General features: G+C 36.8%; 2 protein-coding genes and 1 long non-coding RNA gene across 3 annotated transcripts in view; 1 reads left to right on the top strand and 2 right to left on the bottom strand.

Annotated features, from left to right (window-relative positions):
* LOC146139364 (kinesin-like protein KIF28) overlaps window positions 1-8791 on the bottom strand; it is a 34521-nt gene extending 25730 nt beyond the window's left edge. Inside the window, exons 1-2 of the mRNA XM_083393077.1 lie at window positions 8603-8791; window positions 2009-2197 (exon numbers count right to left, since the gene is read on the bottom strand). Coding sequence (XP_083249203.1) covers window positions 2009-2197; window positions 8603-8659 — 246 coding nt within the window. The 5' untranslated portion in view covers window positions 8660-8791. The remainder of the gene's footprint in view (window positions 1-2008; window positions 2198-8602) is intronic.
* Window positions 8792-13479: 4688 nt separating this feature from the next.
* On the top strand, window positions 13480-26663 carry LOC146139362 (alkaline phosphatase-like). Its single transcript, XM_083393062.1, has 9 exons — window positions 13480-13623; window positions 13931-14105; window positions 15124-15299; window positions 16801-17002; window positions 18637-18783; window positions 19212-19391; window positions 24516-24662; window positions 25464-25608; window positions 26465-26663. Exons 1-9 carry the CDS (start codon window positions 13495-13497, stop codon window positions 26661-26663), a joined length of 1500 nt encoding a protein of 499 aa, XP_083249188.1. The 5' UTR covers window positions 13480-13494.
* LOC146139363 (uncharacterized) lies at window positions 20612-21562 on the bottom strand. The gene is made up of 3 exons (XR_014501383.1): window positions 21537-21562; window positions 20891-21001; window positions 20612-20674 (listed from the first exon to the last, which is right to left on the bottom strand). It is a non-coding gene; the product is annotated as an uncharacterized LOC146139363 (long non-coding RNA).
* Window positions 26664-26895: the final 232 nt, after the last annotated feature.

Here is a 26895-nt window from a genome sequence, read left to right as displayed (position 1 = left end):
GTGGCAAGTTACACAGCGTTACGGCATGTACTTGAAGGCTTAATTGGTCACACAAGCCTAAACGTCAATTATTCACCAGGTTAGCAGAGCCTTTTTCCACAGGGCTTTTGCTGCAATTCAATTTTGAAAACGATAGGGTTCAACGAAAAAGCAACAACTGGTAGCCTAAAGCTTGATTGCGATAGCAAGTTGAACTAACCAACAATATTTTAACCGCGTGAAAGTTTACATTCTTGTCTATCACTTGGCAAACAAATATAAGTCAATAAATGACCAACCGATTTGGGTTTTTCCTCGTTTTTGATTTACATTGAAATGACACGCTATTCGTACGGGAACTAGAATTAGATCGTAAATCGCATTTGATTTCGGCGGAGCAAGAAAAAGCCGGATGGTTAACATTGCGCAAATCATTTTTGCTATTTAATTTAAAGTGTTTACGCCAAAATATTTGTGATCGTAACTTTAGCGATTAAAAATGAAAAACGTTTTGAGCTAAGGTTTTAACAATAAAGAAAGGTTTATTCGAAACTTTCAATACATGCAATACCCACTTTAGTAAAAGAAAACCGTTTTGCCTTTAGTGTTGTCAAAAACGTTGACCGTACCTTTATGTTTACGGCAAAGAAAAAAACAGAAATAAATCTGAACGCAAATATCGTTGAGCGGTCAATTTCCAATTACCGGTCAAATTTGTTTAACGACGGACGGCATATTGAATAAGGAAATTAGCCCCCCTGTTTTGCACAATAGAGCGAAGGGCGACAAAGAAAGGGAAATCGATGCAGACTGTGACGTAATAATAGCCGGCTACCGCGCAATCGTAAAAGCCTGGGAGACAGTTAAGTTTAAGTTTTACGATTCGACGAGGCAATATTCCTCGGTCTTTACAACCATCTGCTGTGTTTTACTGACGCCGTTAAAAAAAAAACTTGACCTTGAAGCCAAGTAAAAGCCGTAAATCACTTTTTTGTAACCAAAGGTGTTGGGGACACGTGGTCATGTACCCCCAAACTGTATTTTTTGCTTATTTTTACTACTGAAGTGAAAAAATCTCCTTGCGTACCTGACAACTGTTTCCAGTTTGTCTTATACTATCTAGTTAAAATCGGTTTAGCCTAAGGTGTCGTTTGTTTCATCGCACCTTCGAAAATAAAAGATTTGACAACTTACACGAAAAAAAGCGTTTTTTTCATCGATAACATCTTTGTAAACGGAAAGATTTTGTATTGAAAGTACTTAAAAAATAAACGAACTGTGTCGTGTTATTAGGTTGGCTTTTTATGGCGTCACGTTTATATGAAACTTTGTGACTTCTCATTTTGACGTCACTTCAAGACCTACATCTATGTCGTCATCATCGTTAAAAAAAATTATGGCCACTCCAACAACTCCTAGATCCGCGCCTGTTCATGGACCACCAAAATAGTCCACGCACCCCCAAGGGGTGCACGAGCCCCAGTTTAAGAACCCTGGTCCAGATGAATTAATTCACATTGCGTTGAAATCTTTACATGAAAGTGACTATGTAACAAGGGGCATTGTGACCCCATGTTTAGCGCAGGGGTTCTTAAGCTTTTTTACCGCGGCCCCTATTTTATTGCTTTGCGTGGACCACGATAACTGACAAAAATTTCAAAAATTACGTCATAATTTGACGTCATAATACAAATAGACTTCATAAACCTGGTGATTTCAGTCCAAACATGTAAAAATGAAATGGTGTCTAAATACATTCAGTGCAGAACTGTTTTTTTATTTAATTAAACTGTTTTCGTTGAAAATTGATTACTTCTTAAATATACACAACTATTTCAAATCAGCCTTCATGTACCCCTCAACTAGTTCACAGGCCTCCAAGAGGTCCAAGAACCCCTTAGTTAGCGGTTGTCGTACGGCACTATAAACGATATGCACTCTCTCTAGCTGCAGGTGTTAACTGCCGACAATTCCTACCTTTGTAATGCACTAAGCAGCGACCAAGCAAACAAGTAAAAAACAAACTCACCTGGTCAGCGTATGCGGACGCCCCGCCATCAGCCACCAGCAAGCCATTGTCCTGTTCAGCGAATTGGTCGTGCGACCAGTACGACTTGTCGAACGTGAAGCTCTTTGTGGCGCCGGTTCCCGGATTCCGTATCGTGGTAGCGTCACCGCTCATAGAAATTACACAGCTGGAGTCGAGCTGCAGTTCACGCTGTCAAGGTCAAGGTCAAAGTTTAGGTCCAAGAAAAACAACAACAGTTAAACCAGTGCTTTCCAACCGTTTTTTAGTTCGCAATCCACTTTTATTGCAAGTTTTATTGTGGGACCCACAATGAGATATGATTAAACGAATGAAAAAACAAATGAATGAGAAAAGAAACAATAAATACACCTGCAATTTGCTATTAATGCAAAACTTGAGCTTGCATATTGGATTGTTACGTATTTGTTACATCGTTGCATAAAAGTTACGTAATGATAATGCAGTAATTTCCGATCTTAATGAAAACTGAAACATTTAGAAATAGCTTCGCGACCCACTGGTTGGGAAGCGCCGAGTTAAACTGTACATAACAGACCAGTTGTCATTAACATGTCGATTCGTTTTAGCACATAAAATCGGAAAACCGATATTTTGGACAAAAAGTACCGCGATGCGCTCCGATATACCCAATGACGTCATTACCATTGCAAAATAGGTAAAATTGGTGAAATTTTGTTTGGGTAGGAGTTTTAGTGCTTTGGGACTAAATTTGATTTTGCAATAGGAAACCGATTTATCCTCGAATGGTAAGCAATGTTTTCTCAAAAATTATTAAAAGAACTTCTACGTTGGAACGCAAATATGGCTGTTCTGCATATCGGCTCCGATCCTCAATATCGGACATACTTCATAGTAACCATACCTCGATTCCTCATACCTACCGTTAAGCTAACAGAAAAAAAGGAGGGTTTGGGCCGAGAAAATAAACACGCCTGGCGATCAAGTCTAACACTTCAAGCACGACCTAAAAAAGCAACGAGTTTACCATTAATGACAATACAAGCGCATCGCATTATATTGAACACGGTGTAAAATCTGTTTTCCTTTAATTCGGTTGATTTAAGACCTGGTTCGTAGGTCCTCTATAAACATCCACTCCATGGCTATTTTGTGACGAATGAGGGAACGGACAACATGCAAAGATAAGCCTTGTCAAATATTCACGCGTTGCTTGGATTATACAGAAGAAAATATAAGTTGGATTGCTTTGGTTTCTCAGATTGACTAAAACGGTAACGGGTGGAAAAAATCGCAGAACGGCCGATTTAAATTGGATTGGGTTTTTAACACAACACAAAGTTTACTTGATAAGTGATAATTTGGTCGCAAAAGTATAGTCATCTGTTTCGCAGGCTGGCTGACATATAGGTAGAAAAATACCCGTGGTAATTATCAGGCGCTCCTTGGATTATATGCAAGACCACAAAGTGTTTACTTTAATGAAAATAATTAAGAATTACTTGCTTGGCCGCTTTTAAAACAGGATATCCAACTTTTATGTACAGAGGGCGCATAAAAATGGAAGAAACGGCCGTGTAAAGCTCGCCACGAGTCGATTTCAAAGCGCCAGACACCCAAACAGATTGGAAAGCAAAATAACGCTTATGTAAGTTAAGAGTTTAAAATAATCGGCCGCGCCTGGCTCTAAGCTGTATCCGGGTACAATGCAAACAAACGGCAAAGACCGGAGTTCGCTCGAGTCCCCATAGGTTACACAGTAAAGCCACGGGGGCGTTGTGATGTCGGTGGGAGGGTGGAAAGTGACGAATTGACGAGCTGGGAGTGGCAATTGAGGGTGGGAAAGGGTTTTGGGGCTTTGTTTAGAAACACAGTTTGTTTCTTGATTGATTGAGTGACTGATAGATTGACCACATTTTTAACCAAGAACTTGGGTTCGTGTTAGTTGAAATTATTTTTAAACAATTTCGATTGATATTCGATTCATTGTTAGCGATACACAATATTTTTGCAAATATCGAAACACGACGGTTGCCCTTTAAAATAAGAGAAGAAGATTTTGTTTTTAAACGGAACAGTATTTCCAATATTTTGACAAAAAATACCGATTCGAGAAGTTCGCAGAACAAACAGTAGCATCCATATATCACTAACTTGTATAAATTATGGATTCGGAAAAGTAAAATAACATTTTGTTCAAAAATAGCCTAGAATCGTAGTTCACTTATATTTTGTTCAGTTCTAGATTAGTTGACGAAATTCTAATAAATTCAGCAGGTAGTTTTCTTCCCAAATAAGAGTATGTTGTATCGACATTATTTTCCTTAAATAAATGTAATTATTGACACATGTACCAAGTTTAACTTTTATGCTGATATTTGAAGTTCGCGGTATTCCAGTATGCTTTACAAATGTATATGCCGGTAGCTAATATATACATTGATCAATGTTTGCCTATTACTTCATTTCGCTTCATTCAAGTGGTGTTTGATGAGGGGGTGCGTGCCAAAAGAGTAAGGGGGTATTCAGTTTGTCTAGGTTAGACGACCTCCAGTCTGAGAGTGCAATCACGTGTCGCTGTGATAAGCTCTCGATGATGTATCTTTATTTGTATAAAACACGAATGTAAAGCGATATAAACAGCGGCGTAAAATCAATATCTTCGTTCAAATGTAAACACAGCGGTTTACCGTTTTCCAATCTGACATCTGAATAGAGTTGGACTTCCTTTGAATAAGATATATCATACAAACAGGGCGCTAACACCAACAAATTAATTAGCACATTCCGAAAAATAGTAATGTGACTAAACTCCGGCCAAATGTACACTACAGATACTTCTATGCATACTAACACTTCGGCCTGTCAGGTAAAATATTTAAAGTAAACATTGAATGTTAGTTATTACAGCTTTTATGGTTATCTTAGGTAACATATTACCGGTCTAGCAAAATAATACTGAAGCTGACGATCAATGAACTATCATACTTTTGTGTTCAGCCAAACCGAAGAGAAAACGTTTAGTTTTTGCGTTTATAAACAGGTTTGAATCAGGTTCATCGCAATTCGCAACTGACACCACTGAATATAAAAAGATTCCGTAACCGTGAGCCTCAAAAGATTCTTGTGTGCCCCCCTTTTTTTGTAATTTTGAAAAACATAACCTGTTCTTATTACAAATAAACAGTTTTGTTGACGAGTCATTTCAAAACGATTTAAATCGTTAAATCGAATTTAAATCAATTTAAAAAACAGCAAGTCAAGTCTCAGTCCAAAGGTTATTAGCTGCCCAAGTCAAGTCATTAACATCAAAATAAAAAGTTGAGCGATTAAATGGAAAAACTCATTCAATTTTAAGCGATGTAGTAATTAACAAACTACATAAACGCAACATAAAGAAAGCAAGTTGCTTAACGTGTAAAATTATGGTAAATAAGCTAAATCGTTGCCCGACGAAAAAGTTCATTAAACGTTGCTCAATAAATTTAAGTCCAAGTTAAGCAATCGGTTCAAAATCAGTGATTTCAAATCCCGTGCCTCGAGAGATTCTCATTATGTGCCTTGTAACTTTGATAAATTCGGAAATAATAACCTTTTCGTATTACAAGTAGGCATGCGGATAAGCATGTTACCATGTTTGACTTTAGGTCACTGTCCATTTGATGACTGGTATTATCATAGTATTACCAATTGCCTTGCCGTATATTACGGTTTTCATTTGTAAAGTTTAAAGTCCACTAATATGTGAGACAGAGAGCAAGAATCAGTAAGGAGATAGGCCCAGTCGCATACAAACCAACAACCTCGACCTACATAGGATAGATAGCTCACGCCCGGCTGGTCTTCTGGGATTGATAGTCGTGACGTTGTTTGGCGAGGTTTTTTGTTTGCACCGATAAAATTTTCCAAATGGCGAGATGAAATTACACCGACCGGTCTTCCCGGCGCCCATATGTGTGTGCGTTTTAAATTAAATCAGAAAAGCTTTAATCCGCCGTCCAATACTTGATTTTTGTTGGGTAAACACTTCGGAAAATTTCTCACAATTGCCATTAGGTGCATAAATCAATTATTTTCCTGGGAAGGAAACCAACATACACACTAATCATGGACTTGTTTTGCGAAAAACAATTGATAATAAATATTAAAATGCTAAAAATCCGGTTTAGGGCATGTTTTATCCTTAAAGGTCTTGCTTGTTTACATTTGGTGTGTAACGCTAACAGTTTTCTAGGCAGGAGTTCGAAATAACAACATTGGGGATTATTTTCTTATAACAAGTGTAAACTTCAAAGCTCTAAAACGATCAATTTTTATCATTTGGGTAAATTGTTAAACGGAAAGTTGGCATGTTTTGGAACAGAGTTTAAGTTGTCTTACAAGACTATTTTTTCGCCTAAAAGGTCGTTGTGTATATTACGACAGGCAAATAGGTAGTATATGGGTTTGGAAACTAGGCCACGAAACAATAAAAAGGTGTTGAAAGGCTTTTTGATAAGCCATGTAAACAGGCCTATTATTCCCCGGTCTGGATTTATGTTTGTTGTCTGGGTGGTGTGGTTACGGAAAGTTACATACCCTTTCTTAGTTGTTGCGTTAATCAACTGTAATCAAGCACCGGGCTACGCCTCGACGGTATTTCTATATATCCTTGGCGAAGTGACGAAAGGACAACTTACCGAATTACGAACAGTACAAAATTACGTCGACATTTAGTTACAAAAAGCAACACAAAAACTTAGTTTTTAATTTTGCTTGTCTCGATCTCTCACAAAACTTGGGTCAAACTTTAATCCGAATAATTCCAGTTTTTATGATTTAAAAAAAAAAAGTTTTTATGATAAAAAAACTTGCTTGGAGCTGAGAATATCAGATAATCGGATCGAGGAAGTGTTGTAAACAAGCCATTTTTGTCCCAAGTCATTTTAGTTAACTGAACTGACAATGCCTTTGCCGGCGAAAGATCTTTTAAAAGTGTCTGACCTGAATTACCAGCTTTGCCAAAGTATTTCTACTTTTACTGATCAGGAATTCAGGTCGACATTTTTCTTGCATGGGCAAATGTGATTTACAATATCGCATATCCAGTGCAAGATTAGCCGCGTGTGTGTATTAAATAAATAACTATAATCCAAAATACTGTCGCTTTCAGTTTTGCAGAAGATTTGACGATATGAACAGCCCGAAACAAAACACAACATTTTTCCGTGTCTTGTCTCGCCCGTAACATCTGTTCTCACGGGCGCGCGCGGTCCATTGTCGCGCAAACAATGGAGGCGAAAGGCGCCCTATGATTGTGACGTCACGGGGGTCGTCGTAAACGCGGTGGGGCGTCGCGCGACGCGGCGAAATAACGCTTCGGAAAAACCCGTCTGGAGACAACGTAACAAGAACGGATCCGATTTCGTCGTCGTTATTATTGGGTTGGATAAATAAAGAGGGTGTTGTTAGGAGATTTCTAAAGTGTTGTAAACAACCTTTTGAAATGACTTAAGTCCGAGTCAAGTCATTGCGAAACAACTCAAGTCTTTTGAAAATATGGCAAGTTAAGTCCAAGTCCAAGTCATCATTTGCCAAGTTAAGTCCAAGTTAAGTCATTATTAGAGTAAGTCATCTCATAGTCAAACCACTTAAATAATAATAAAACAATAGACCATTAAAAATGATACACCCGTCCGATTATGTGCAATATGTTGACTAAAAACTTAGTTGTTGAATAAAAACACTTAATTTCAACCACAGTCATTAGACTTATTTGTCTAAAAAACTGGAGTCAAGTTAAGTCATTTTACCTAAACGACTTAAGTCAAATCCATGCAGTCATGTGAAAACAAGTCAATGTCTTAAGTGATTACAACATTGGATTTCTGATACTTGATATTTTACTACGACAACAATATTTCGTATTTTAAACAAAGCGGCCACGGTTCGATTTCAAATAATGTCTTTACTATAATAAAATCGAATAAACAAAGCGTTCAAAAGTATTTTTTTACAATTGAAACGACATGAAATTTGCTTGAGTGTCTATAAGTTAGTTTTTGCCTCCAGTTGATAACAAACTGTTTTTTGTTAATTTATATTCGGTAGAATAGCTACGTCAGATGGCAAATTATAGTGAAAATTACTCTAGTATCAAACGAGTATACCACTCCTTGGCATAGGGATCGACTCCGATCTAATCCTAGTAAAGATATAATTTAGTATCGTACCGGACGGCCGTACGTTTATCCCAAAAATATCGCATCATTATCAGAATAAAAAAGTGCCATATCCCCATCAGCAACGAATGAAAACAACTTAGGTTGGGCGGGATACCAAAAAGTTTTGTTTGTGCCAACAATACCTAACCTTTATTAAAAATAACACATCTCTAACGTGTAATAGTTTATATTAATCAACAACACCTCTTCTGGTAATTTTAATTGTTAACTAACGTTTCGGCAACCTATTACGTAAGTACGAGCATTCGGTCATTTACTCTGACGAAGGCTATTTGACCAGGTTGTCGAAACGTTGGTTAACAATTGCAATTACCAGAAGAGCTGTTTCTGACTAACTATTACTATTCTTAATAGCAATAGTTTATATGTGTGTAATAGTTTCTGTATGTACCTGGTTGAAGGGACGAACCCTTACAGCAACCTTAATGCTTTCGCTTCCCGGTGTCATAACGGATTTTTTTCTTGTTTAGAATCAATTGCTTGGAAGGGAAGTAGAAATATTCCAAAGGTCATCTAGGTCGACGTTTACATTTTTAAGAAATGTCACTTGAGAAGGAATGTACTGAACGTACAGACAACCTAAAACCTGTCGAACAAATTTTGCGTTTATTAAAAGTGTAAAGAAAAACCTAAGATTTGCGACTTAGTGAAGCAATTTTTATTGTAACATTAGATTAGATTTAAATTTATTTTGAAACAGAGGTATATATAATCCCAAAATTGAAATATAAGAAGAGTACGTAGTTTCCAGGGTGCGACGAAAGACTGTGAAATTATCCCCCGAAACGGTGCCAGCTTTCGCAAAAATTTAACTCTAAACTCTAACTCAACTCTAACTTAAAAATGTGCGCACATTTTGAAGACATTTTAAAATGTGCGCACATTGTTAAAAAAGTGCGCACATTTTTGAGGCATTTTAAAACGTGCGCTGGTTTTTGCGCACATGTACAAAACATGTTCGCATCCCCGTCTCAGCTTTGGAAAATAGGAAACCTGTCACGCCTAGCTCTGTATCTATCGGGGTCTTCTTCGGGCCCTACTTATTTCGCTAGAGTCACAATAGGCAATGGCGCAGTTTTTTCTTGTACGCCTTTTATTCAATGCGAAGAGAAAAAGGGACAATTCGTCAGGGCACAGCGGGCGATTTCGTTGAACACTTGCTGCCGTTAATTTGGAACGCCGGCTCCACCACAGGGCTCTTTACTGACGCTGTGCGGTAGAAAAGTCAAATTTACTTTGGTCGCTAGGTTGTGCTGTGATAATACTTCTTATCTAGGATTAATAACGAAGGAAATATTGTACAACAGCTGCGAACCTGGCTAAATTTAGATTATTTGGTAAGCTATTTTTCCAATCGTATTTGGTGCCTATAGGTAGTATTAAAAAAACGAAGGTAACTTGGTATTAAACTACAATTATCTTGTAATTCCCCCGAAAAGTTACTTAACGGAGTGCACAATGATGAACGGTGCAAAACATTTGTAAATTGTATCCTTTAATGTGCAAAGTATGTCATTTATCAATGTAAATATTCCGAAGTGCACCGACTATGTTACGCTTTTTCGCAAATTCATTTTCTAATGCCATTATTATTTCCACATGATTTACCTTATGTGCGAACTTCCGACAGAAGAGGAAATATTACGATACACAAAAGTGAATGGTCGCCAGATGCAGGAGAGATTTTCTAAGATAATTTGTTTTCCTTGCGACTTTTGCCATTTTATTTGCTAATAACAAAACGGAGTTAATTTTGTTAAAAAGTATGCTAACACAACTTACTTGTTAGCAGATATAGATAAACCTTGTTGTTGTAATTCGCGATTCACGCCCCACGTGGAATTACAATTTCACATATTTGCTTTTCAAATTTTAATCTACAAACAAAAGTTCAATGAAGCACGAATTTTGTTCACGCATTTGTTATGATAATATTTCGTTGGTCTAATTTGCACTCTGTTTAAAACAGGGCTGCGGAGTCGGAGTCGGACTCGGGACTCGAGGAGTCGGTTTGTTTTGCTGGAGTCGGTCTCGGGACTCGAGTAAGACCACGTAAAATTACCCGAGTCCCGAGTCCGACATGCGCATGCGCAGTTCGCAATTTTAGAACCGATATGGCCGCCAACTGTGAGTTGTAAAGGTGGATAGCATATCGTATAATAAAAACATGTGTTGTGAGTAAATTAATTATATAATACTCCTATAAGTGAATTGGTGAATATCTACGTTAATTTGGTTGCTTAAATTTGCGGAATACAGGCTGTAGGGTCAGGGCCGGATCGCACATTTGACCGGATCGGACTCGGGAAAGAGAGTCAAACGGGAAAATGAACTTTTAGTCTACTGAGTGTTAAAAGTAATCGGTAAGTTCGCTGTGGTGCTTAGATTGTTTTCCTATCACAAGTCGAACAAACACGGCTGCCATGAGTGGATGGCGAATAAATATTGGGTCACCGCCGGGCCAAGGCACGAGGTTTAGGTAAGAGACGGTTAAGCAAGCTTTACGCACAACTTTTCTCGGTGAAAACAAGGTTACAGAACAGGACAACACTGTGTCCACTGGGCCCTGTTCTATACCTGGTTGTGGTTTTAAACCTTACGACAGGTTGTATGGATTTTTGTTGTAAGGCCGAGGCATAAGAACAAGCTGTATAATGAAGCAAAAGTAGCAACGAGAAAGACAGATGACATATGATATATAATATACAAATACGTCAATCTTATACGCGATAACTATAGAACAATGCTCATCTTATAAATCGAAAGGTAAAGCTCTGACATTTAGAAAGTTGAAGTCCAAAGGAATGATAAAGTGTATATATTTCCCAGATTTATACGACATTGGTAGTATCGACTAAATATATATAACACTTTAGTGGACTTTTTTGTATTATGATGCATCAGAAGGAGAGCACATATTTTCAACTTGAAGCAGACGGCAGTTTTTCCATTTTAACTGAAAATGCTGGAATGAAATTAGGGAAAGGCGCTTAAACATTATCCATAACACGTTGGGTTCGGCGTTTCTGCCTCCCCCCCTAGTAACATTCCGACACACCAAAAAATTCAAGCCTTACAACGCCGCTCGATTTTACAGCTTTGTAGCAATTCATCAGCGAAAATGGCCAAATCGGTAAAAAAAGTTTTAAATTCAGACCAAAGGAGATAATAAACGTTATGCGCGATAAGCATTAAAGCATTTTATAGTCAACATGCAAGACACCAAGAGCTAGCGAGTTAATGTTTAAAAGAATATGTACAAGGTAAATAAAAGGCAAGTAAGTCAATGTATTCTGCCGTATTTTATTCGACTTTTGTTTCCAAAGTCAATAGTATGGTAGGACTCAGCCAAACTCTCAGTTCAGCTAAGTTTCAGCAATCGGAACATATGTTTTATTTTATTCCCAAAGGAAAAAAAGAACAACTCAAAGTTGCTGAAAGTTATTCTCAGTCAGTGAAGTGACGAAAGTTATTTGGACTAGACCGAAACTTGACACACTTAGATAAATGAATTGACTAAGAATTAAGTGTTTTGTTTAACGACTTTTATTAAAATAACCGTGTTTTCAATTTTGTAGGTGTAATCTATAGCTTCCCTGCAGAATGCTTAGTTTTTGTAGTCTGTTCTGCTAAACATAGAACAGAATTGAAAGAGTTTACAGAGTTCAATAGATTATAATTTATTTCTGATGCCACTGTATTTTTTTACTTTGGTAATATATTAAGGTATTTTGTTTGCAATGTTGTTTATTGAGGTATGTTTGCAAGTTTGTTAACAACACCGATAAGCAAATTAATGTAGCCTCGTGTCCGGACGATTCGAAATTCCAACATTAAAAAATATGAACGGATTCAGAATGATATTTTGTAAAATTTGCCTCGTCTTAGGCTCGACATGCCTTTACGGTGGTTTTAAAAGTGATTTATTTCAATGTAAATTTGTTGCGTTCAATTTTCACAAAGAAGCATGTAAGTTAAAATTATTACTAAGTCATTCCATCTCAAAATAACACACGATTACAGCAAAGAAAATGCTTAAAATTCGCGTTTTTAAACTGTTTGCGCTGCTGTTAGTGGTTTCCGATGTTTTCGCTCACGATTCGGACGATATCTATCACCCGAGAAGGTCACACGCAAGTTCAAGGTCAAAAAGGGCGGCAACAGAACAGAAAGTTGTCGATCCGGAGCAACAGGAGCAACTGAAGAAGTTTCTAGAAGATTTGGATCACGATTCTATTCGACACCCGATCGTCGATAGTATAGAAAGCCCCTCGGCAAGATTGGTAGTTGAAGGTTGGTAGGATGTACAGTTTCTCGACATTGTTAAGATGGTTTTAAACATTGGACCTTTCAGTATCGCTATAACTTAGACTTACGAATTTCAGAAAAACTCTTTTTACAAGAATAACCATTAACCACTTAATAAGCGACCGCAGGAATTACTATCAAAGATATTGCATGTCACACCCTACCCAAAATTATACCCCTGTAAAATGTTACATTTTCCCGTTGGGGGTAAGCACACACAGCTTAGGTGAAATTGAGAGGTTTACTATGATGCTACGCACGATAGGAAAAATAGAAACAAATTAAAACAGTCCTATTTTTTCAGGCTATTTATAACACTGAGGATGTTAAGGATTTTAGTTTTAAGAAAGTACGATTAATTAAAAACACAGCAAACACAAGTATAACGGTAAAACAGCGTATCGTTCGATTGACAACATCGCCTAAAAGCATTTGGTTAGCTATTAACCACTTTGGAGGTTTGCTACGTTTTTACCTAATATCTAAACTAACCAAAATCGATACAGATGTTGAAGCGCAGTTTTGGAGCCCAACAGGTAAGTTTGGAAACTTTGGGATTCTACACTATTTCGCGTTAGAGAATTGATTTCACGTCTAACAAACTTAAAAATATTGTCCTGGGCGGCATACTACAACGGTTTGAAGTATGCGGAATATACAAACCCCAATCGTTAAGAAATAATGGTATATGGTAAACATTAAGGTACTGGAGTGGTTATTTTTTTAATATATTTTTTTATTTTGTCTTTTTATTTTTACATTAGAAAAGGAATATGGTTTTCCTGATAATACTTTATCCGGTCGTTTGGCTTCGAATATTTCATAGCCTTAAGCTTTCCACATTTTCACTGGAGACTTCTGTCTTTATTAGACGAAACAGATCCCGGTTTCTGGAAGGAAAAGTCAGCAGCCGAGCTTACCGAAGCTTTAAAACAGCAAAAGCTCAACACCAATGTGGCAAAGAACGTGATCATAATGCTGGGAGACGGCATGGGCTTGCCCAGCATTACGGCCGGAAGGATTTTAAAGGGTCAGCTAAGCAACATGGACGGAGCTTCGTCTAAGCTGGCGATGGACAGTCTGCCGCACACAGCTATATCTAAGGTGAAGTTCTACAGCATTACGTTATATATCCAGTGTTGTAAACAAGTTATTTTTATGTTTTTTCAGGACTTAATTTGAGGCTCTGATGCAAATGTCTAGGGTTAAAATAAAGTGTTTGTTATAAAATTAAGCAATTTATTCTAATATTTGCACTTAAAACAATTGGCTTGCTAAAAGGTTGCATTTTTGTTTATTTTTAGTTGACTTGACTTGGACTTTTGATTTTACAAATGACTAACACTTTGAAATGACTTGTTTACAGCACTAGGTTACCCCTAATAAGCCAACAAACGTTTTCCTTGCATAGACTTACAACGTGGACGCCCAGGTTCCAGACTCGGCCGGAACCGCCACTGCCTTCATGAGTGGGGTCAAGACCGACAGTGGGGTGCTGGGGATCAACGCTGGAGTAATCCCCGGGGTCTGCAGCACCAAGGAGGGGAATGAGGTGGATTCGATCCTCACCGAGTCACACCGGGAAGGTAACGCTGTTTAAAATCCGTTCTTACATAAAGGAATTAACAAGAATACTTAATTTCTAGTGACGTTGTCACACAGGGAAGGTATCGTTGTTTTAAATTTGGTTAAATTGGTGAAAAACGGACTTAGTTTCGAGTCAAGTCGATTGCAATAATATCACGTTAAATCCAAGTTCAGCTATAACTTACCAAACTCAAGGCTCAATCTAACTTTATAAATACACAAAGCAAGTTCTACGTATACTAACAGTTACCTAGGTTAACCACTATCCGAAGTAAAAGTCAGGTCGAATCACGGAGAAGTTTGTCTTAAAGTTTTAGAATTAATAAATTATTCGTTCAATAGTCACGAGTTTGCGAAAAAAACAAAAAGCTGAACTCAAGTTAAAGCGATTGCTCGACATAGACAAAATCATGAAATCAACAAAAGCACCTCTTTACAACAAAACAAGTCACACAGGGAACGGTGTCGCTATTTTAAAATCCATTCTTACATGAAGTTATTTACAAACATACTTTATTTCGAGCCGCGTTGGTTACAATAAATACCAATGTAAATCCGAGTACAAGCTAGAGCTGACCAAAAATAAAGTCTATATCCAACTTCACGAATACCCAGGTTAAATTCTGGTCAAAGTATATCGGGTCATGTCATGACATTAATAAGTTTGTTTGTAAACGTTTCATATCAGAAGACTATACGATTGGTCACTCTACTTTACTCAAGAAACAGAAAAAACTCAACTTACAGCAAAAAAAAATTCTTTACGTACACAAGATCACGAAAATAGTAAAATCAACCATTTTTTACTACATAACACATAAAATTTAAATCAAACAACTTGTCCACTGACTTGAGCTAAATAAATTGATTTAATTGAAAACAATTGTGTTTTTTTTTCGGAAAGGGAATTTTGATTTTTATGATAACCCTCATCCACTGCAGTCATTTAGAAAATTTGAAACAAAGTGCACAAAGACAAAGAGATTGGCTAACACTGTCAATTAACTCCTATCGCAGGCAAATCGGTGGGAATCGTGACAACCACCCGGCTTAACCACGCCACCCCTGCTTCAGCCTACTCACATTCCCCATACCGCTACTGGTACGGCGATGCTGACCTACCCCAGGAAGCTGTCGAAAATGGATGCCGGGATATCGCCTTTCAACTCTACGAGAACCTGCCCAATATTGAGGTGACTCTTAGTTATTCGTTGGGGTTTATACGTGTTGGGTTATCAGATTTGCCGAGTTCGTTTACGTAGAATACGAAGAAAAAATTTATGCGAACACGTTTGTAAGTGACGCCACAATTACAATGTCACCATTAATGGTGCAATAACACGTAATCAGTGAAGCGTAATACAACACATTATACTATTATAAAGCAATAGAAGAACATGCTCAAATACCAGTGTTGAAAAAATTCATTTAAAAATAACCAAGTCTAGTAATTTTAAATAAATACTAAGTAGCAGTCCAAGTCATTTGCCCAGTCAAGTCATAATTAATTAGAGCAAGCCAACTTCAAGTCAAATCTTTTTCATAAAAATAAAAGGCTAAAATATTAAAAGTGGCAAACTCGTCCGATCATGAGCAATAACTATACCAAAAAATAAGACGAACGCAACATATAGCAAGCAAACTGTATAATGTGCAAAAATTAGGATAAATATCGCAATTGTATAAAAAAATTGCTTAATAAAAACATAGCGTTTCCACCGAAGTCCTTGGATCCCAAAACTTAAGTTAAGACAAGTCTTATGTCCAAAAGACTTAAGTCAAGTCAATTAAAAAGATTTGACTTAAGTGCACTTAAGTTCATTATAGCACTGTCAAATACTATCATCCACTACGAGAGTGCCTAATTACGAGATAACTGTGTAAAATTTTTTTGTTAATCCAAGCTCTCGACTCTAAATGCAATCGTCCAATGTAATTCGTGCGTCATAGTTGTGTAATTAGCGACCACAACTGGATGTCAAAAAAGGGTAAAAGTCACCCCCGGCATGTCTCCAGAAAAACTTCTGATTTCAAATGTCGTCATGCGGGCATAAATAAAAACCTTCCTAACTTTGAAGAAACTCAAGGTGATTTTATTTTGCGGCATAGTACAAAATCTGTTTAATCTTAAGGGCAACTGATGGTGATTTGGCTGGCTTTCTGAAGTAGGTTCAATACAGCTGCTTTAGTCAAGTTTTAAAAGCCCTTATTTTGAAGTTTAAGCAATTTAAACTTAAATTCAAGGCTAGTCATTTGCATAGAAAGTTACGAAGATGTTTTATTTCTAACAAACTATATATAAAGTATATTTGCATTTCCATTGAAAACAGAGGGGCCAAAAGACACAAAAATTAATTTAAAATGACAGAGGCTTAAAAACATTGTGACTTGACAAAAAAACGAAATAAGACGCTTGTGAGACTATCCACAGCTGGCGGGTTGTCACTGAAGAGTTGTCGAAACGCAATAAGACGCTTGATCTTTTTATCAACCGACAAAAAAGGCTACATAAAATCTTTCTCAAGAAAAAAACCTTTCCATCTGACCATTACATTGTTGAGTCACAAATAAAACAAATTGTTTGTCCCACTGGTTTAAGTTTATTTTCTATAACTTACGTAGAATCTATGAAACCACTAAAAATATCAACCAAACAACAAAAAAACAAACTAAAATTAAACTAAATCCCTTCAGGTCGCCCTCGGCGGAGGCCGGACTTTTTTCAAACCGAATGGAACCACAGACGAGACCGGGACCAGCTACTACCGTGAAGACGGTCAGAACCTGATCGAGAAGTGGCAGAACAACATGGACGACATGGGGAGGACTGCCCGCTACGTGACGACTAAGCTGCAGATGGATGACGTTGACCCTTTGACGACTGACCACCTCTGGGGTGGGTCCCAGTATTTTTCCCAATGTGCCCGAAAAAACGATAATGAACGATAGGTTTATTTCAAGGTCATTTTAAAAGTTTTTTGCTTCGGAGATCTCACATTTTTTTATTAATGTGAAAATTAAAAAAAAATTCGGTCCTTCACAGATTCGTCAGCATTGAATCATTTTCTTAATGATTTATTTTAAAACTTCATATATAATTTTGCGTACCTTCTTTTTCTCTTTTTTTAGATCAATGTATGCTCTAAAGGACATTTGTAAACTTATATGGATCGGCAAAGCGAGGTTAAAACTATGTTATTTGCTTTTTTGGATGGCGCGTTAAGCTTATATTTTTCCGATTTTTTTTTTATTAATGTCTTTAACCATATTTTCAGGGTTTCCCGTTACTTATTTTCCACATAGTTAAGCGAGGGAATGTAGGGAGTACTAATAAACCCTTTGCAAAGTTGGAAAAAATTAATTGACTATTTCCCTGTTTAACTTTCAAACAGTGGTTCTTAAAAGGGGGTTCCGCAAAACACCGATTGTTCAGAAACATTTTATGAAGTCTTTGTAACATATTTTGAACTCTTTTACTATAGTTGATATTATTGGCAGGAGCACTTTCCCTCATTAAGTTTCTATGAGAACAGAGTTTCAATACAAATTTGTAGAGTAAGTAGTGGGTTTAAGTAATTCTAGAGTATAGTTATCGCAAAGTGATTTTTATTTAAAAAAATTGTTTAACTTCGCTAAAAATTGATGGCGTTTATTTGAGTTCAAGTAAGTCAAAAATGTTTGCCAGTCGGAAATTTGTTATAAAGACCTTAAAATTTGTGCCCTGTGAGATCCCATCGTCCAAAAACCAGGCGCAGTAATTTCGACTTGTACGCTGGCACGGCGTCCAACATTACAGACCACGGCGAGATGTATGACCCTGTTAATGTTTGCCTTTCACAACCATAGCTGCATAATCAATTGTTTATCTTTCTCTGCGTAACGCACCCTCGTAACTGATTTTGTCGACCGAGAATGATTCACAAAAGAAGCAAATGTCACAATTCAAACAGAGAAGCACTATAGGCACTTGCAGACAAACATCATGGCTGTTCAAAACCGGCCTTTAAACATCGTCTGCTCATTAATTTAGAGTTTTAATGTCGGATTTACATTTTTAGAATCTAAATCGTGATTCAGGGAAACTGAATAAGATGTTCCCAAGGTTGCCACACAATACATGATAAAAAATTGAAAGATATTCAATGAAAATGTATGGCTTTTCAAGGACCTGTAGTTATGGATAACTCGATGTCGGCACAATAAAAAAATTTAAAAAAATTGTTTGTTTTTCTAGAGGTACTTTCTAAAGACATAACTTGCTGGGAATAAAAGAAACTCAAAGACTATTGAATCTATAGGTTTTTTAAAAGATATTTCTATACGTACATCAATTTAAAGACATTCAAAGATTTTAAAGATTCTAAGACTTTGTTGCAACCCTGTAGCCGTTTATTAGGTAAGCGACTAGTGATATCGACACATTCGTTATCTGCGAGAAATTTCCCAACGAGTGTAAAACGCTTGTTATAGTTTACTTTGTGTCGAAGTCCAGAAAAAATTGTCCACATTAACAAGGGCAATGTACTGCAGGAATGTTCACAAGCAGAGACATGAGCTACGACATTGACAGGAAACCGGATGAGGAGCCAAGCTTGGCTGAAATGACCCAAAAAGCGATCGAGGTTCTGCAGAAGAACGAAAACGGGTTCTTTCTACTTATAGAGGGCGGAAGAATAGGTGAGGCATTTACAAGTAGAAATACTAAATGATCTATCGGGTGAAAGTATCAATGAACAATATGAATCAAGAAAAGACCATCATGCGAACTTTGGTAAAACTTGCGTTTACGCCATTACATTTTGCCGTCGTGTTCTACACTAGTGTGCTTATTTTTTTCCGTCAACGTTTTTCATGTTTTTTATTCTGTATTGCACTTTTGCAGTTTTATTGGTTATAATGCGCAAATTCGATCTTAATTTGCTTACAGGTTAACTGTATATTGTTATCACATTTAAATCCAAATAGCGCAATTGATTTTTATCCTAAATCGATTAAAGGAAAAATATTTTTTGGGGCAACCCAAGTCTTTCTCAGTCTAAAAATGTCTTAGAAATCACTTTTGGTGTAACATTAAGCACAACATCATTAAGTACATCTACCCACAGATCACGCCCATCACGGTACCAACGCCTACCGAGCCCTCACCGATATGCTGGCCTTCGATGCCGCAGTGCAGAAAGTTCTGGATATGACGTCATCAGACGATACGTTGCTCGTGGTTACGGCCGACCACAGTCACACGTTCACCTTCGGAGGTTACGCGGCCAGAGACAACCCTTTGTTCGGTGAGTCTTTACGCTCAGAAGTTTTACATTCTTTATTAATTGAAACGGAGTCGTGGTCATTTAAAAGTGAGTTTTGGGGAAATTTATTACAGCCATTTATTGTTTGTTGTGCCTGGTTAACCTTCTAAAACAGGGGTTCTCAAAATCCAAAATGACATCCTAAATTGACGTCACAGTACAAATAGACTTTATAAATCTGATGATTTTTGTCCAAAAATGTGAAGGTGAAATGACGTCTAAATAGGATCCAGTGCAAAACCGTTTTATTTTTAATCAAACGGTTTTCTTTAAAAACAGATTACTTCTTAAATATACACTAATATTTTAAGTATAGGCCTTCATGGACCCCCATAAAACTAGTTCGCGGACCCCCAAGGGATCCATGGACCCCAGTTTAAGAACCCCTGTTCTACACTGTTAGCAAAATTGGGTATTCAATACCCAAAATCATTGGGTACTTTTTTGTCAAACAGGGTACGCTCGTGGGGATTCCCAATAAATATTTTTGGGTAATTAATACCCAAAATACCTTGGGTACCACTGATATCTACCTAATCTAAATTATTGGGTATCACATAATTTTACCTAAATTACATGGGTAACATAAGCCTGTACCTAATTTAATTTCCTGGGTACGCTCGTGGGGATTCCCAATAAATATTTTTGGGTATCGCATTGTTCCACCCAAATGGTATTCTTAGGTAATATTAGGTTGTACCCACTTCACTTTTCTGGGTACGCTCGTGGGGATTCCCAATAAATATTTTTTGGTATCGCTTTGTTCCACCCAAATGCTATATTGGGTAATTTTAGTTCGTGCCATACATAATATTCAAGGTACATTTGTCGAGAAATTCAACATTGTTGGGTAGAAAAATAATTCACCCAAATAATTTTGCGTTCACCACAATTTCTAATAAGAAAGTGTATTAGAAAGAACACTGTTGTAACAAATGGAACTTGACAAATAAAAATACAAAAGAAAAAACAACATAAGGAAAAATACTTAAAAAAATTACAATGAAAATAGCATTATTTTGCAAACAATAATTATAATCAACGTATCACTAACATTTAAGAACGTTTCACCAAAAAGACTATAAAAAATGAAGGGCTAAACGTACATGTGGGGACATTACTCATATTAAATACACAATGGTATATACAGAAGTGGGGTTAGATTTTTACAACAGTAATTTTTTTCTGCACTGAGAAACACTGCTATAAATGGTTATTTGGGAGTCCTGGACAGCCCTCGTAACATGATATGTGGTTGTCTTTTTCTACAAAAACAAAATATGTCCTTCACTTAATGCAAACTAAGTTTTGTGATCCTTCTCAAAAGCCATTAGACAAATATATTCTACTAATCTAAACATATATGAATTATAAAATAAGTAATGTTAACAGTATCAATTTTAGGCAACATTAATCTTTATTGTTTGGAGTTATTTTATTGTATATTATCACTTAACAGGAGCTATAAACATATTTCTTACCAGGAGAATAGTTCTTTGTTTTTCAATGGCGTTTGGTTAATTTGCTTCACCTGACCAGATACGGTCCGTTGTTAAGCATAGTGGACACTGCTGATAATAATCCTTGCTTGTCTGTAAAAAAACACATGAAGTTAAAAAGAAATTATAGTGCCGTAGTCTGTATGTGCCTATACTTTAAAATAATATCACTTACTACATGCATATTTGTGTTTTTATACTTAAAATTAGGAATGTCTAATACAAGAAAATTTAGGCAAAATGTACCGGGATCTGATCCAATACCAAATTACGTCATTACTATATTAAAATGAGCAAAACAAATTTATAAGTGATTTTTAATGCAAAATTTTCTCAGAAATTTACCTTCAAATTAGAAAACACTACAGTGGATCGAAAAACATGGCAAAGTGCATAAATTAATATGATGAGAAGTACCAATACTAATGGAATTTGGTTTATCAGTAACCTATAGTTCCAATAAGTGCAAAAGTTAATGTTACAAAACTATTTAGGTAAACAAAATTGCCTCATGTAAAGCATTTTACTATATAAAGCACACTTGTACAAATAAAGGTAATATCTAAAAACAACATTGACAATTATTACCATATAAAATAGCAAAATATTGCAAATATTAATTTTGTACCTCTAATGGCTTTTTGCAACTCTTATCCACTGAGACAACTTCATTTTTTGCAGTTTGGGATTGCTGAAAGATGAAAATAAAAACTAAAATAAATGATTTAACAAAAGAGAAATTGTCTTTTTATTTGGATAAGGGTGGGTCAAATAGTATTATATTAATTATTTATTAACATTGCTTAACCCCAGATTGGAAACTTTGGATATTGCGCGGGGGAGATGTTTTGCAGCTGAAAAAATGCGCGGCTGAAAATAAAATTTCGACTTGAACTTGCGCGGCTGAAAATAAACCATCAGGCTACCGAAAGTTGTAAATTGCAAATTTATATTAAACTTACAGCGTTCATAGAATACTTGAATCACTGCGCAATTTTTGGTTGGTGTGCGGGCGCAGTGCGCAGGTAAATATTTAAAAAGTTGGATAGTATAGCATTTAATGTGCAATATTACTCGAAATTGCCTAATTTGACGTCACTAAACACGTGACCGTTGTCCACTGATGCGTGACCAAATCGCCGAACTGTGCGTTTTTAGCGTTTCGCAAGTGATTCTACATGATGCATTATATTATATACGTTTTGTTTTTTTGTGCTTGTTAAGTTTCATACAGAAGTTTGCGCGGCTAAAGTTTTGCGCGTTTGCTCGAGTCAGATTTGCGCGGCTGAACACATTTTCTATAAAATGCGCGGCTGTGACCGCGGCTGAAAGTGCTACTGCGCGGGGGATAAATCCCCCGCGCAGGCCAAACTTTCCAACCTGGGCTTAACCTACAAGTTTTTGGTGTGAACTTGACTGGGTCCAACAATAAGATCACCAAAAAAGGTAAAGTAGTAAATATCAGTGGGGTATATTTTCTTGTTTCTTTTTCAACAAAAGTGTTGACATATAAATTAAATAAAAAACAGTAATGTTTTAACTTACCATAAAAGGCTTGACCTAGACATATCCACCTTCCTTTTCTTTTTTATCCTAATCTTTTTAAAGTTGAGAACACGATAACTGCAACTGGCTGATGTTTATCACACTTCTCACATACACATAACTCATGTGGTTCGCAAACTAACTTTTAGACGCGCGCTTGGCGAGACAAAGGCGTTTTTAGACGCGCGCTTGGCAAAAGAATGCCTCTCGCTTAACGGAGTGTGACGTCTCGCGCCGAATTTCAAAATTTAAAATCGACGCACCAATTTGCCGTTATTTAAATATTTGTACACCTAATAGCGTTATAACAAACTGGAGTATTTAATGTATGTTAGGCTCTAAGATACGGAACTAACTCATAACGGTATGCCTAATAGATTAATAAGTGAAATAGGACGTTATGGTCCGCCGATTTTTCATCTTAAAACAGTCGCATTAATCACTGTCATAACTAGTTATATTTCTAACATAACCACTATCGAAAAAGTTTTGTGTTGACCATTACGATGAACAATAAAATGTATGATCCATTAATTTGTTTTTTATACCCGGTGCTAAACTTTACCCAAGTTTGTTTTGGGTTAAATCTATGAATACCCAAAGTTCCCAAACCCAATTATGTGAGCATTCCTCACCCAACATTCTACCGATATTATTTGGGTACATGTTGACTATACCCAATTTATTTATTTTGGGTACAAATCTCGGCTCTGAATTTGGGTATAAAATCCTACTACCCAATAATATATTTTTCTTTAGTTGGGTAGCATGTTTTTTTACCCAAGAAAAAATCAAAATTATATTGAGTAATTCTACTTGGGTTGTTTTTTAGGGTACCCAAATTATTTTGCCGATTTTCGGGGTAAACTCATGTACTACCCAAACTGAATGTAGTAACCATTATTTTTTTCCTCGCCCTTTATGTATAGTATCCCCATTTGGTTCATTTGAGGAATTTGTTTGTCCAAAATTTAGGTTAGAATCCTTGAAACAGTCTGCTTGTGTGTATTTAATTTTTAGGAAGTCATATGTACCCAATTTGTTAATTAGGTGTTTGTTAACTTTACCCAATTCACCGATTTTTGTGTATTTAAGTTGACTTGATTTTGTAAATAAACCAAACTGTACGTTTTAAAATTTGCTTTGGAGTCTTGTTTCATGCTAAGCTAAAACCACTGTTTTTAGGAAGTTCAGAGTACCCATTTTGTTAATTAGGTATTTGTTAACCTTACCCAATTCACCGATTTTGGGTACATGCGTTTTGGGTATAAAAGCTCATACCTAATTCTTTTAGGGTGTTATGATTACCCAATTCGAGAAATTGGAATTGGGTACTTGTGATTAATACCCAATTTTCCTGTTTTGGGTAGAAACGTTCCATGAATAATTGGGTTTGAAATCTAACTACCCAAAAAAACATTTTCTTCCAATTGGGTAGCATGTTTTTTTACCCAACAAAAAAGGGAAATTTCTTATGAAAAACACGCTACCCAATTCTACTTGGGTAGGTTTTAAGGGTACCCAAATATTTTGGCCCTGTTTCGGAGTAAACTGTTGCACTACCCAAAACTTTTTCAATGAAGTACCCAATATTTTTAACAGTGTAAAATAACGGATTGCTGTACCCGAACTCAACCAAATTCATGATAAGTTTCCAACTGAAATGAGCGTTTAAATTGGAATGCTAGCTTTAACGCGAAAGAGGTACTTTCCCAATTGTTTTCGAACTACGGTGCAAATTCTGATCCTGTATTTGACTCGAATTTTCTTGAATTTTGGGTTTCACTTATTTATTCTCAACGAGCAGAAACCCGCTGTCCGTGGTTATGGATACTATAAGAATAAACCTTTAGATGTATCTTATTGGCGTTTGCATTAATTGGCGTGCTTTTCTCCACCCGTTACTAACAAGGGTTGCCCAATCGTTCGTCAACTATTGCTAAAAGAGGCTGCATCGGTAAACCCTGTAAAACAGAACCTATAAGGTTGCACAAATAATGCCGTGAACTTGTAATCTTGTGAGCTACTAAATCTGTTCTATAACTTCTCGATAACTTTCAAGGTTTGGCTCCAAGCAATTGGAATCCTGAGAGAGCGCTGGACCTGAAATATTACACATCGTTGCTGTACGGGAACGGGGAAGGCTACCAAGGCGACAGCAGTGGCAACCCGGAACTCAGCAGGCAAAATGTCACTGCCGAAATGACAGGTGCGTATAAGAATACGTTATATATACGCCAGACTTGCCGTGTGTTTGGTGTAAGTGGTCAACCCATCAGAAACTAAGGACCGCGAAGTACCGCAACTTACACATAAGTAGAAATAAGTGCTGTCCAGTTTTTCTCAACACAAATTCATTTGCTCGGCTCGATTTCTTGTAAAATTTTACACACCAACAATATAAAATAAACTTCATACAATTAGTGCCGCGAAATTGTCGAAGCTATACTCAAATCTATAAGTTGAAACATGCAAAACTCAGTAAAGAACACAGCGGAATCAAAGCTGCTTATCTATAAACACTCAGTGACAACTTTCAAGCAAGAGCCGCATGAAACATGTGACTCTCAACCCCTGGTTTTGTTATCGTTAAACTCATTATAAGATGGTAGTTCCTTTTTTAGTAAAATCGTAGGAATACTGTTTTCTAGGCTTACAGCTTCTTGTGTACTGATTGTTAGTATATTATATATGCATATAAATATAGTGACTCCGACTCGTACCGACCACCAAAAACATTTCGTTTAATTAAAAATGATAAAAACGTACAATGGCCTGTTATACTCAACGAAATAGGCTACATTTTGAAAAGTCGTTTAGAATGAATTTATTTAAGGAACAGTTTTATCCCGCAAAACGCAATATAAAAAACAATGCATGGTGTTACAGCAGATGCCTGGTATAGCTCTATCCCCTAGTATTCCGAAGATAAGTATAACTAATCTATCGGCGTGGGCTGCAGTTCCAATAGGTCTTTAGCAAAGACTCACCTTTTCAAGTTTTCTTCAAGGCGAGATCGACTACCTTCAGCAGACCGCTGTGCCTAAGAGTTCGGAAACTCACGGAGGAGACGACGTTTCCATACACGCCAGTGGACCGATGGCCCACCTCTTTCACACTGTGCACGAACAGAGCTACATCGCCCACGTCATGAGGTATTTTAATGCTCTTCAACAGAGTTGGGCGAAACCCGCTTCTTATATAATATGAATAAATCAACTAAATAGTATTTCATATTATTAAAATACCACTTCGGCTACACTTACTACCCTTGTTGTAAAACTTGCGCTGTAGTTTTACGACTGCAGTTGATTGAACGCAAAAACAATCAGCGCTTTGTGTGAAGAGCGGAGAATGATTAATTACCTAGAACTAGATTCTAGATTACAAGTAAAAACAGTTGGATGGAAAGCTACTTAAATAAATAGACTAAAAGCTAGAGCAATTAAAGTAGAAAACGCGTAAAATGCATTCTAACCTTTGAATGACCCTATAGCCAATTTTAACTTAACAAAACCTGTTAGTGTTCAATAATTATCAGATTGTTGTGTAAATTTGTTATACATCCATTCCAAACCCGGTCAATTTAGGTTTGAAGGGTCACATAGTCAATTTTAACACCTTTGCGAAATGTGATTTGTAAAAAATACTTAGGTCTTATGTTTTAGCTAAGCGGAAAACTACACAGCCATACTAAACATGGATGAAAGGTAGAAAGCAACACCACTGAATTAACGCATTCAGCAGCCATTTGAATATAATTTGGCAAAAGTACCCTAATGATTTTACAACATATATTGGTAAACTATATATAAACTGATGCTACCAGACATAGCAATACAAATTATTTGTATTGGTAAACTATATTGTGCCACTTAACAAACGCGAGAATATAGCCTTCTATTCTATTCACCATATCAACTTTAATCTCAACCACTGTCAGCACAACTGAAACACATTAGCCTTTCTACAGTCCTTTGTAAACCTGTAGCTTATCCCCTTTTCGTCCAGGTATGCATCATGCGTTGGGGGTTACAATGAGCACTGTGCCGACAGAAAGGAGGTCGTGGTCGAGAAAGACGAAGTACAGTTTCTCGGCAACACCTTGGATAAGGGAGCTACGGAATCAGCTCTCTATGCCCTTTTCTCCCTAAACCTGATTGTTGCCCTTTGTATAGTGGGAGGTTTCGTCGTGTTCAAGAAAAAGTAGCAGAAAAACACCAGTTGAAGCGTGCTGTCGGCAACTATAATCGCTTTTTTAGACTTTCAATATTATTGGAGATTGTAATGACTGCATTCATATATGTGTAATTGGCGCTTTTTTTCTTTATGAGACAGTGCAACTCGTGTGTGTTATTTTTGTATTCGCTTTAACTGCTACTTTTGCCGTTTTAATTCTTATCTTATCTTCGTACGCTTTTCGACAGCGAGCTTTTGCAGAT

This window comes from Ascidiella aspersa, chromosome 6, assembly GCF_963924565.1.
Source record: "Ascidiella aspersa chromosome 6, kaAscAspe10.2, whole genome shotgun sequence".
Lineage (NCBI taxonomy): Eukaryota > Metazoa > Chordata > Ascidiacea > Phlebobranchia > Ascidiidae > Ascidiella > Ascidiella aspersa.
The sequence above is the reverse complement of the archived record's forward strand: the minus strand, read 5'-3'. Positions and strand labels throughout refer to the sequence as shown.